This window comes from Schistocerca cancellata, chromosome 6 (assembly GCF_023864275.1).
Source record: "Schistocerca cancellata isolate TAMUIC-IGC-003103 chromosome 6, iqSchCanc2.1, whole genome shotgun sequence".
Taxonomy (NCBI): Eukaryota; Metazoa; Arthropoda; class Insecta; order Orthoptera; family Acrididae; genus Schistocerca; species Schistocerca cancellata.
In genome coordinates, this window is record NC_064631.1 from 717,142,986 (window position 1) to 717,156,944 (window position 13,959).

Below are 13,959 nucleotides of genomic sequence, written 5' to 3' on the forward strand. Positions count from 1 at the left end.
AACTACACCATTTCCTTTCCAGTCTATCTATGTTGTATGAAAATGAAACTTTGAGGAAACAGTTGAAAGGGCATGCAGAAGAGAAATAACAAATAAGCCATTGAAAGAAACACATTTCCACGTGAGACACTAACATCTATTAACTGCATATCATGTTCACTTTCCATAACAAATATTGCTCAATATGATGAGCATATTCATCCACAATAGCCTGGAACAACATTAGAAATAGCTTTACTGCTGCCCAAAACATTTCTCAGGTGGGATGCTGGCTACCTCTCTCGCTATTCTCATCTTCATCCTCCAACATGTGTTAGTGTCCTGTTGATAAACCCTGTCCTGGTAATCCTACAGGCAGAAATCACACGGGTGCAAATTTAGTGATCCTTGTGGCCATTTAGTTTGGAATGATTGGCTAATGATACAGTTTTCTTCAAATGTGTTAAGGAGTAAATGAATGACCTCACAAGCTATGTGGGGTAGAGCTCTGTTGCACATTGAAACAGTTGAGTCCAAAGCACCTCTCTCGTGTAAGGCAGGGATGTTAGTGAAGCAGATCACAGTAATGTATGCCATTAAGTATCTGGGAGTAATGTTGCAAAACAATATGAAATGGAATTAGCATGTGAGGAGTGTAGTAAGGAAGGTGATTGGTCAACTTTGGTTTGTTGGGAAGATTTTGGGGAAATGTGGTTCATCTATAAAGGAGACCACATATAAGACTAGTGCGACCTATTCTTGAGTACTACTTGGGTACTTGGGATCCGTACAGCGTTGGCTTAAAGGAAGAAATCAAAGCAATCCAAAAGTCAGCTACTAGATTTGTTACAACATGCAATGAATTTTGTGTGTATGTTTGTGTGTCTCTCGACCTGCCAGCACTTTCATTTGGTAAGTCACATCATCTTTGTTTTTAGGTGTATATATATATATATATATATATATATATATATATATATATATATATATAATTTATTTTATTTTTTAAATTATTATTTTAAAGTTTTTTTTCCATTTAGCTTCTTAACATGATGAGGAGAGGCAGGGGCAGTACCTGCGAGCCGGCAGTGTTGATGTGCAGCGGGGTGCAGAGGTCGGCATGGTCGCTGGTGTAGCCGGCGTCGCTGGAGCTGGCGGTGGTGGTGCTGGTGGTGGTGGTGGTGGTGCGGTGCTGGACGATGCGCAGCTCGTTGAGCAGGCGCGCCTCGTGGGCCGGCCGCTGGCCCTCGCGCCTCTCCCGGAGCTTCTGCTGCTGTCGCTGCAGCCACGTCAGGCTGCCGCTGCCCACCACCGTACTGCAACAACGAGAGTGCGAGATGAAGTCAAAGTCATTGCCTGTAAGTGACGATGGTATGTTGTCTGCAAAGCTACTAACATATTTATTTATTTACTTAAGTTGTTGTTATTCAGCCTAATCAGATTCATAGCTTAAGGCTCACTCTCACAATGGGCAAGGAACAACAAGAAGCCAATGGTCTTCATGTAGAAATACTACACAGCCAATCAGGTGCAAAAACTGGAAGGTTTTAATAAACCCTCCAATTTGCAACTGATTGGCTCTTTACTGTTTCTACAAGAAGATTTTAGTCTACAGTTGCTGCTCTATCAATATACAAAATTTTAAAATGCACCAAATAGTTTAAAAACATTCTCAGTTACTATGCATACTCTCCGTTAGTTACGTCAACAGAGAAGTTATTATGAGAACTGACGCACTTTCTACAAGAAGGGTCTATAGGTCTATGTACCCATCAAGGTTTCGTTTCATTATATCAATGCTAGAGGTCTGGGTGCCATATTTTTTTATGTGTGTGCATGGAGCACTTCTCATTCAGTTTAATTAGATTAGATGAGTACTTGTTCCATAGATCATGAATACGACACTTCGTAATGCTGTGAAACGTGTCAGGTTAATAAAAGGTGTCTATACAAGATATTACATTACACAAAATATTACATGACACTTAATATTTTTAATTCTTTTTTTACTACATCCAAAAACTCATCTAATGAGTAGAAGGAGCTGCCATTAACAAATTCGTTTAATTTCCTTTCAAATGCTATATGGCTATCTGTCAGACTTTTGATGCTGTTAGGTAAGTGACCAAAGACTTTTGTGGCAGCATAATTTACCCCCTTCTGAGCCAAAGTTAGATTTAACCTAGAGTATTGAAGATCATCCTTTCTCCTAGGGTTGTGTTAAAAATTCAATAGTATTTTGTTCTGAAATAGAAAGCGGATGGTTCAGTAGCAGCATCACTAACTCAAAAAGCCCATTTACATCATTCTGATTTTGGAAACGGAATTACAATAATGGAATATTCAGAAATATGACACTATCAACAGTGGCATTTACTCAAGTGATGCCAGAAAAAGAAAAGAATGTCAAGGATTTATTTGAGTACATGGAGATAAAACTTGTTCACCACAGTGGCATTGAAGAAGAGCAAAATCTCAAAACATGAAGGCACTGGAACGACGGATGGGCAAACCTTCAAATGTCACCCGTCAGAAGTCTACAAATACCTAGGCATTTTGCAGTTGGCCATGAGTATGTAAAACATGTGGTCAGCGAAGAGTACACACACAGTCGGAAAAATTAAGAAAAACAAACTGAATGGTGGTAACACCATCAAGGCACTCAGTATTTGGGCCATGTCTATAGTAAGAAACACTGCAGGCATTGTAAACTGGACTCAAGTAGAGCTGGATAATCTGGAAAAGAGAACAAAAAAACTCCTGACAACACAGTGAGTGCCAAGAAACGAAATGTAATTTTTACTTTGATTTGTGGGGCACTACTTCACGCATTACAGTACCTTTCTTCATTATTGCCTCATTAAAAAATGTGAAGCGTTCTGGTGACATTCTCGGATGTCTGAAATAACTTCTCGTGTCTTCAACAATCATTTATATCAGATTGTTGTTTGTTGTTTTGGTCTTCAGTCCTGAGACTAGTTTGATGCAGCACTCCATGCAACCCTATCCTGTGTAAGTTTCTTCATTTCCCAGTACCTACTGCAACCTACATCCTTCTGAATCTGCTTAGTGTATTCATCTCTTGGTCGCCCTCTACGATTTTTACCCTCCACGCTGCCCTCCAATGCTAAATTTGTGATCCCTTGATGCCTCAGAACATGTCCTACCAACCGATCCCTTCTTCTCGTCAAGTTGTGCTACAAACTCCTCTTCTCCCCAATTCTATTCAATACCCCCTCATTAGTTATGTGATCTACCCATTTAATCTTCAGCATTCTTCTGTAGCACCACATTTCGAGAGCTCCTAATCTCTTCTTGTCCAAACTATTTATCGTCCATGTTTCACTTCCATACATGGCTACACTCCATACAAATACTTTCAGAAACAACATCCTAACACTTAAATCTATACTCGATGTCAACAAATTTCTCTTCTTCAGAAACGTATTCCTTGCCATTGCCAGTCTACATTTTATATCTTCTCTACTTCGACCATCATCAGTTATTTTGCTCCCCAAATAGCAAAACTCCTTTACTACTTTAAGTGTCTCATTTCCTAATCTAATTCCCTCAGCATCACCCGACTTAATTCGACTACATTCCATTATCCTCGTTTTGCTTTTGTTGATGTTCATCATATATCCTCCTTTCAAGACACTGTCCATTCCGTTCAACTGCTCTTCCAAGTCCTTTGGTGTCTCTGACAGAATTACAATGTCATCGGCGAACCTCAAAGTTTTTATTTCTTTTCCATGGATTTTAATACCTACTCCGAATTTTTCTTTTGTTTCCTTCACTGCTTGCTCAATATACAGATTGAATAACCTCGGGGAGAGGCTACAACCCTGTCTCACTCCCTTCCCAACCACTACTTCCCTTTCATGCCCATCGACTCTTATAACTGACATCTGATTTCTGTACAAATTGTAAATAGCCTTTCGTTCCCTGTATTTTACCCCTGCCACCTTTAGAATTTGAAAGAGAGTATTCCAGTCAACATTGTCAAAAGCTTTCTCTAAGTCTACAAATGCTAGAAACGTAGGTTTGCCTTTCCTTAATCTTTCTTCTAAGATAAGTCGTAAGGTCAGTATTGCCTCACGTGTTCAAACATTTCTACGGAATCCAAACTGATCTTCCCCGAGGTCGGCTTCTACTAGTTTTTCGATTCGTCTGTAAAGAATTCGCATTAGTATTTTGCAGCCGTGACTTATTAAACTGATAGTTCGGTAATTTTCACATCTGTCAACACCTGCTTTCTTTGGGTTTGGAATTATTCTATTCTTCTTGAAGTCTGAAGGTATTTCGCCTGTCTCATACATCTTGCTCAGCAGATGGTACAGTTTTGTCAGGACTGGCTCTCCCAAGGCTGTCAGTAGTTCTAATGGAATGTTGTCTACTCCCGGGTCCTTGTTTCGACTCAGGTCTTTGAGTGCTCTGTCAAACTCTTCACGCAGTATCGTATCTCCCATTTCATCTTCATCTACATCCTCTTCCATTTCCATAATATTGTCCTCAAGTACATCGCCCTTGCATAGACCCTCTATATACTCCTTCCACCTTTCTGCTTTCCCTTCTTTGCTCAGAACTTGGTTTCCATCTCAGCTCTTGATAGTCATGCAAGTGGTTCTCCTTTCTCCAAAGGTGTATTTAATTTTCCTGTAGGCAGTATCTATCTTACCCCTAGTGAGATAAGCCTCTACATCCTTACATTTGTCCTCTAGCCATCCCTGCTTAGCCATTTTGCACTTCCTGTCGATCTCATTTTTGAGACGTTTGTATTCCTTTTTGCCTGCTTCATTTACTGCATTTTTGTATTTCTCCTTTCATCAATTAAATTCAATATATCTTCTGTTACCCAAGGATTTCTGCTAGCCCTCGTCTTTTTACCTACTTGATCCTCTGCTGCCTTCACTATTTCATTCCTCAGAGCTACCCATTCTTCTTCTACTGTATTTCTTTCCCCCATTCCTGTCAATCGTTCCCTTATGCTCTCCCTGAAACTCTCTACAACCTCTGGTTCTTTCAGTTTATCCAGGTCCCATCTTCTTAAATTCCCACCTTTTTGCAGTTTCTTCAATTTTAATCAGCAGTTCATAACCAATAGATTGTGGTCAGAGTCCACATCTGCCCCTGGAAATGTCTTACAATTTAAAACCTGGTTCCTAAATCTCTGTCTTATCATTATATAATCTATCTGATACCTTCTAGTATCTCCAGGATTCTTCCATGTATATGACCTTCTTTCATGATTCTTGAACCAAGTGTTAGTTATGATTAAGTTATGCTCTGTGCAAAATTCTACCAGACGGCTTCCTCTTTCATCTGTTAGCCCCAATCCATATTCACCTACTACGTTTCCTTCTCCCCCTTTTCCTACACCCGAATTCCAGTCACCCATGACTATGAAATTTTCGTCTCCCTTCACTATCTGAATAATTTCCTTTATCTCATCATACATTTCATCATCATCTGCAGAGCTAGTAAACTTGTACTGCTGTGGTTGGCGTGGGCTTCGTGTCTATCTTGGCCACAATAATGCGTTCACTATGCTGTTTGTAGTAGCTTACCTGTACGCCTATTTTTTTATTCATTATTAAACCTACTCCTGCATTACCTCTATTTGATTTTGTATTTATAACCCTGTATTCACCTGACCAAAAGTCTTGTTCCTCCTGCCACCGAACTTCACTAATTCCCACTATATCTTACTTAACCTATCCATTTCCCTTTTTAAATTTTCTAACCTACCTGCTCGATTAAGGGATCTGACATTCCACACTCCGATCCGTAGAACGCCGGTTTTCTTTCTCCTGATAACAACGTCCTCAAGAGTAGTCCCCGCCCGGAGATCCGAATGGGGGACTATTTTACCTCCGAATATTTTACCCACGAGGACGCCATCATCATTTAACCATACAGTAAAGCTGCATGCCCTCGGGAAAGATTGTCGCGGAGTAACCGAGCTGACGTCTCTACCTCATTCTGTCAAGAACACAAACACATCTCTTACTTCTTTTCGTAGTACGCAGCGATTTCACGCGAACAAGTATTACTCTTGCAACTGCTAGAACTTCCATTTTCAACACGACTCCGGCATACACGAAACTAAATTGTACACAGATGTTGCTGTCTCCACAGTCACGTATAGCAAGGGATTTCCTGTATTTGATGACTAAAAAACTTATCCCGTATCGACGCTAAGATCGCGTGTGTAATATATCTTCGCTAATTTATCTTAGTCCTGTAACTCATTTATCAAAATGATCAACGTACTGACGTATGAATTTGTACTATCACAGTAGGGTACATCACATTACGTATTTACTATTAGATAATGCATTTAAGATTGAATTTGCCTTATTTAAACCGTAGTCTAATTCAGTTGTCAAAGTAACTGAAGTAATACAGTCTATGTCTTACGAAACAATACTTTCAAATTCGAAAAGTTGTGACAACAATGAAACATACTTTACTTAAACGAGCCAATACTGGCATCAATCTGAGCCATTGGCAATACGTGTAGCCAGTACACGTCAGTTGTCAACAATCGACACGCGACGTTAGCCGTTTGTTCTGAACCAACGCTCATTACGCGTGGACAATAGACGTTAATTGTCAACAGTCGAGATTGTTTGTTGAACGAATATGATTAATATCGAACTAATAGCGTCTAATTCGCCTCCTATGCGAGTTAAACGATTTAGTGTTTATCTAGAAAGTTGAAACAGAAATATCCATGTCTAGAATCTGTCAATAACAATTTGTTCAAAGTGAAAGTGTAAAGCTGTCAGGACTTTTTTATTGTTTTATTTTGAGGAATGTCTGGAAAATGTTAACTAAATAAAAAGAAGTAGGTAAATACGATTTTGTCAAATCCTGGTGATGGAATGATATTTAAGTTAAAGTTCAGTGTTTAACATTCTGCATGTGTTTAAACAAGCTCTTTAATATTTACATTCAAAGTCATTAATACGGTATTTTACACTAAACTGATTAACATAAGTTTTCTCGTTACCACATCGTGCATTTTCTTCACTTAATAAAATAATAGCTGATTGGCGTAAAAATTTGAGGTTATCGCTGATGTCGCGTTTTGGGTGCTGTAGAAATTGCCAACCCTAGCAGTCAAGCATAACGAAAATCACTCGTCACGCTTTATCATTTTACCTGGACATAGTTATCAGACATTTAGCTGTAGCCATTGGGGAAAAATACGGAAAATGCTAAATCAGAAAAGACATTCTGGTACCGTATTAGATTTCGACTCGTCCATAATACTGCGGCGCAATTTTATTTACTGTCTAACATAAACTACGACTTAATATTTTAATTTTCAAGTTACCTGTAATTTTATAATTATGGGCTTGTGCTGTGAGTGTATACACTTCATACAGTATTTAAGGAAGTGCTACGGCGCAACGTAGCAAAAATAATACATACTTAATGTACACTCTTGCTGCATTTATTTTAGAACAAGTTCCTCAATGAAGGAACACATTAGAACCGTGGACTCTTCAGTCTACGATTGTAGCCTACTTCGCGCACAGAATATCTTTTTTACACACTGCTAGTGAAATTAGTAGCTGTGTGGCTGCAACCCTGGGGCTGTGTAATTAAAGTTTCCGGTTTCGCAACAGCACTCGCTTGCGCTGGGCGACATTTGAACAATTTCCGGCCCACAGCAAAAACGGACCACACACACGCCTGCGGCCGACAAAATTGCAGTAATTTTCCGCTTGTATGGAGGGAAGCTCTGTTGCAAATCCAGAAGCGGAGTACTCAGCCTTGGGATTTGCTGCGTCGTACACCTCAGAATGACAAGCAACAATTCGCAGGCTTTTTTCCCCCCCCTGAGCAATACCACCTCCACTAGTAATAGCGAAGTCTGCGTCGGGAAGGTGAATCGCAACCAAAGCATTAAAAATTTTTACTGGGACTTACACAGAAGCTCATGCAGTCTCTCAGATTTTCTGTACCTTCCACTGCTACAGCTGTCTTCTTCTGCTTCGTTTACCTTTCTCATTCTTCTCCTGTTCCTCCTATTCCTCTTCCTTCCTCTTTAAATAAAATAAATTTTCTGACTTCAAGCCCTACCACACGCCTGCCCCATCCCGTTCTAACAAATGCTTTGGACTACTGATTTCTTTAGCATGTCAACGCACTTTAGTTTTTCAGTGCTCAGGTTGCCTGTGTCCTTCAAATTGATACCTACGGTTTACTAATACACTTTCCATTTTCTTATTGTAAGTTTCATTTTTTTTATTTATTCAGTTTGCTGATTATTGCCAGCATCATATTTAAAGTACCAGGGAAGCAGGTTGCTAGCGTTACTTGCCCCGAGTCCCATTGGGTTTTACCCCTAACGGCTGAGGGACTAACCGGTGGATTTGGTAGTCTTTGCCGTATGAGCACACAGGTGACCACGACTCAGAATATGTCCGAGATGCCCAGCCTAATTCCAAAGTAACTGGTATCCCGACTGTCGGGACCACTTACTTGGCCACTCATACGTTGCCCGTGGTTCATGAACTAGGACATGACTACAGGAACCCACACCATGAACTGCGGATGACTTAGTTGTGATGGCAGATTCGATTCAAAGTTTGCAAAGTAATACACTCCTGGAAATTGAAATAAGAACACCGTGAATTCATTGTCCCAGGAAGGGGAAACTTTATTGACACATTCCTGGGGTCAGATACATCACATGATCACACTGACAGAACCACAGGCACATAGACACAGGCAACAGAGCATGCACAATGTCGGCACTAGTACAGTGTATATCCACCTTTCGCAGCAATGCAGGCTGCTATTCTCCCATGGAGACGATCGTAGAGATGCTGGGTGTAGTCCTGTGGAACGGCTTGCCATGCCATTTCCACCTGGCGCCTCAGTTGGACCAGCGTTCGTGCTGGACGTGCAGACCGCGTGAGACGACGCTTCATCCAGTCCCAAACATGCTCAATGGGGGACAGATCCGGAGATCTTGCTGGCCAGGGTAGTTGACTTACATCTTCTAGAGCACGTTGGGTGGCACGGGATACATGCGGACGTGCATTGTCCTGTTGGAACAGCAAGTTTCCTTGCCGGTCAAGGAATGGTAGAACGATGGGTTCGATGACGGTTTGGATGTACCGTGCACTATTCAGTGTCCCCTCGACGATCACCAGTGGTGTACGGCCAGTGTAGGAGATCGCTCCCCACACCATGATGCCGGGTGTTGGCCCTGTGTGCCTCGGTCGTATGCAGTCCTGATTGTGGCGCTCACCTGCACGGCGCCAAACACGCATACGACCATCATTGGCACCAAGGCAGAAGCGACTCTCATCGCTGAAGACGACACGTCTCCATTCGTCCCTCCATTCACGCCTGTCGCGACACCACTGGAGGCGGGCTGCACGATGTTGAGGCGTGAGCGGAAGACGGCCTAACGGTGTGCGGGACCGTAGCCCAGCTTCATGGAGACGGTTGCGAATGGTCCTCGCCGATACCCCAGGAGCAACAGTGTCCCTAATTTGCTGGGAAGTGGCGGTGCGGTCCCCTACGGCACTGCGTAGGATCCTACGGTCTTGGCGTGCATCCGTGCGTCGCTGCGGTCCGGTCCCAGGTCGACGGGCACGTGCACCTTCCGCCGACCACTGGCGGCAACATCGATGTACTGTGGAGACCTCACGCCCCACGTGTTGAGCAATTCGGCGGTACGTCCACCCGGCCTCCCGCATGCCCACTATACGCCCTCGCTCAAAGTCCGTCAACTGCACATACGGTTCACGTCCACGCTGTCGCGGCATGCTACCAGTGTTAAAGACTGCGATGGAGCTCCGTATGCCACGGCAAACTGGCTGACACTGACGGCGGCGGTGCACAAATGCTGCGCAGCTAGCGCCATTCGACGGCCAACACCGCGGTTCCTGGTGTGTCCGCTGTGCCGTGCGTGTGATCATTGCTTGTACAGCCCTCTCGCAGTGTCCGGAGCAAGTATGGTGGGTCTGACACACCGGTGTCAATGTGTTCTTTTTTCCATTTCCAGGAGTGTATTTCAGAGCTAGATCAGAAATGTAAGGACTATGGTATGAAGATTAGCATCTCCAAAACGAAAGTAATGTCAGTGGGAAAGAAATATAAACGGATTGAGTGCCAAATAGGAGGAACAAAGTTAGAACAGGTGGACGGTTTCAAGTACTTAGGATGCATATTCTCACAGGATGGCAACATAGCGAAAGAACTGGAAGCGAGGTGTAGCAAAGCTAATGCAGTGAGCGCTCAGCTACGATCTACTCTCTTCTGCAAGAAGGAAGTCAGTACCGAGACTAAGTTATCTGTGCACCGTTCAATCTTTCGACCAACTTTGTTGTATGGGAGCGAAAGCTGGATGGATTCAGGTTACCTTATAAACAAGGTTGAGGTTACGGATATGAAAGTAGCTAGGATGATTGCAGGTACTAGTAGATGGGAACAATGGCAGGAGGGTGTCCACAATGAGGAAATCAAAGAAAAACTGGGAATGAATTGTATAGATGTAGCAGTCAGGGCGAACAGGCTTAGATGGTGGGGTCATGTTACACGCATGGGAGAAGCAAGGTTACCCAAGAGACTCATGGATTCAGCAGTAGAGGGTAGGAGGAGTCGGGGCAGACCGAGGAGAAGGTACCTGGATTCGGTTAAGAATGATTTTGAAGTAATAGGTTTAACATCAGAAGAGGCACCAATGTTAGCACTGAATAGGGGATCATGGAGGAACTGTGTAAGGGGGGCTATGCTCCAGACTGAACGCTGAAAGGCATAATCAGTCTTAAATGATGATGATGATGATGGTGATGATGATGATTCAGTTTGCTGCATATTTTTCCAGAGTGCAGCGTATATTTGTTTTTAATTTCCCAGATGATTTTCTTTTCAATATTTGTTTATCCGTTTACCGAGGTACTGGTCAACTGCATCTAAAGTCCATACTTTCCCTTTAAATTTAAGTAATTTTGTTTTTATATAATCATTTTACTGTAAAGCATTATGGGCCGCCCGGTGTGGCTGCACGGTTACGGGCGCCATGGGACCAAATAGTGAGGTTATCGGTCCCATCAGATTAGGGAAGGACAGGTAAGGAAGTCGGCCGTACCATTTCAAAGGAACCATCCCGGCATTTGTCTGAAGTGATTTAGGGAAATCACGGAAAACCTAAATTAAGATGGCCGGGCGCTAGTCTGAATCGTCGTCTTCTCGAATGCGAGTCCAGCGTGCTAACTGCTGCTCCATCTCGCTCGGTGTTGTTATTTGAGAGGAGTAGGTATGTACTGGCACTAGGTTTCACATTATATCATCATCATCATTATCCTCATCACCATGACAAACATAACACCGCATTATATGCAAATGCATTACACTCAGCCGGCCGGTGTGGCCGAGCGGTTCTAGGCGCTTCAGTCTGGAATCGCGCGACCGCTACGGTCGCAGGTTCGAATCCTGCCTCGGGCATGGATGTGTGTGATGTCCTTAGGTTAGTTAGGTTTAAGTAGTTCTAAGTTCTAGGGGACTGATGACCTCAGATGTTAAGTCCCATAGTGCTCAGAGCCATTTGAACCATTTTCTGCATTACACTCATCTACAGTCAATAAAAAGTGGCCAATGTGCGCGGAGAAAGAACACCCTCTCCGACTAAGCTGCTGAGCTAACCTTTTGAGCATTTCCCAGCCCCCACTTACAGTGCCTCTGTAAGTTGCAGCTTCCTGATAAGACTTTCTGAAGTTTTGCTGCGGAAGTTGGAAAACACCGGCTGTCACGGGGAAGTTACTCGCCCTTAAAACCTGACTAAACGCTTCCGACCGCCTCCTATTTACGAGGTTTGGGGAAAGAGCGGCCCATCGTCTTCAGACCGACTAAATAATCCCTCCCCCTTGCAGCCACAAGCTGACTTGCTTGACGTATTCCAATCTCTGTCTTCCTCTACAGTTTTTGCCCTCTACAGCTCCCTCTAGTACCATGGAAGTCATTTCCTCATGTCTTAGCAGATGTCCTATCATCCTGTCCCTTCTCCTTACCAGTGTTTTCCTCATATTCCTTTCCTCTCCGATTCTGCGTAGAACCTCCTCATTCCTTACCTTAACAGTCCACCTAATTTTCAACATTCGTCTATAGCACCACATCTCAAATGCTTCGATTCTCTTCTGTTCCGGTTTTCCCACAGTCCATGTTTCACTCCAGACGTACATCCTCAGCAATTTCTTCCTCAAATTAAGGCCGGTATTTGATATTAGTAGACTTCTCTTGGCCAGAAATGCCTTTTTTGCCATAGCGAGTCTGCTTTTGATGTCCTCCTTGCTCCGTCCGTCATTGGTTATTTTACTGCCTAGGTAGCAGAATTCCTTAGTTAACATTTACATTTAAGTCGAATAGTTTGCCACAATGGTCCGGATTTCGGATTACAGCGATAACGATTACAGGATGGTCAGCCCTAGAAGCAAACTCGACACCTGTTGCAAGGCGGCCCTCACACGATACGTACAGTTTTGTGTGGACCACGAATCGGTGGTTTTGGCAGAGGAGGTGGACCTCATTTCGAGAATTAGGGTGAAGATGTTCGCGGCGTGGCCGCCTGCTGTCGACGACGCCGCTCGTTAGCGGGTACTGAACCTAGGTCTCGCCTCGGCATGGCTTGCTCGCTTCCTGCTACGGACGTCGCCCTGACCCCTGCCGCGTCGCACTCGGGTTGCGTCTGAGGCGGTCACCGTGCCGTGGGAACCTGCGCGCCTTCCTGCTTCGTGCAGAAACACCAGTGTGTCGAGCCCCTCCCAAGTCACGCCACGACCAGGAAGTGCCTCGGTTCGCGCGCTGTGACACTCTGGCTCGCCTCTATAAGCTGCCCCCCCCCCCCCTCCCTCCACTGTCTAGATCCGCGTTCGCACGCCTGTCGCCTACTGAAAGAGCTTTCTTTCTTTTTGCCCTCTAGCCTGCTAGAGACTTGATCCCCTTAACGGGCTCGGTCCTCCGTGAGCTAGCGAAGTCACACATGGCCAAAGGGGACTTCTCTCCTTGGCACCAGTTGTTAGCTGTAGGTGATCAGTTCAGCATGTCGTTGGTGTCTACACTTTTACACTCAGCTGAAAAAATTACTGGGATAACGATATGCACATATGCGGATGGCGGTACGAGGTGCATTCAAGTTCTAAGGCCTCCGATTTTTTTCCTCCGGATTGGAAAGAGATAGAAACATGCGCATTGTTTTAAAATGAGGCAGCGTTCATTGTCAATACGTCCTAGAGATGGCAGAACCGTACGGCAGATGGAATTTTACCGCCAGCGGCGAGAATGAAAACTGTTTTAAATACTTAAAATGGCGACGTTTTCCTTACTTGAACAGCGTGCAATCATTCGTTTTCTGAATTTGCGTGGTGTGAAACCAATTGAAATTCATCGACAGTTGAAGGAGACATGTGGTGATGGAGTTATGGATGTGTCGAAAGTGCGTTCGTGGGTGCGACAGTTTAATGAAGGCACAACATCGTGTGACAACAAACCGAAACAACCTCGGGCTCGCACAAGCCGGTCTGACGACACGATCGAGAAAGTGGAGAGAATTGTTTTGGGGGATCGCCGAATGACTGTTGAACAGATCGCCTCCACAGTTGGCATTTCTGTGGGTTCTGTGCACACAATCCTGCACGACGACCTGAAAATGCGAAAAGTGTGATCCAGGTGGGTGCCACGAATGCTGACGGACGACCACACGGCTGCCCGTGTGGCATGTTGCCGAGCAATGTTCACGCGGAACGACAGCACGAATGGGACTTTCTTTTCGTCGGTTGTGACAGTGGATGAGACGTGGATGCCATTTTTCAATCCAGAAACAAGGCGCCAGTCAGCTCAATGGAGGCACACAGATTCACCGCCACCAAAAAAATTTCTGGTAACCGCCAGTGCTGAAAAAACGATGGTGTCCATGTTCTGGGACAGCGAGGGCGTAATCCTTACGCATTGCTTTCC

General features: G+C 44.0%; 1 protein-coding gene across 1 annotated transcript in view; it reads right to left on the minus strand.

The window, feature by feature from the left end:
* LOC126191055 (tensin-1) overlaps positions 1-13,959 on the minus strand; it is a 144,019-nt gene that overhangs the window by 40,937 nt on the left and 89,123 nt on the right. The window contains exon 2 of the mRNA XM_049931767.1: positions 1,055-1,295. Coding sequence (XP_049787724.1) covers positions 1,055-1,295 — 241 coding nt within the window. The remainder of the gene's footprint in view (positions 1-1,054; positions 1,296-13,959) is intronic.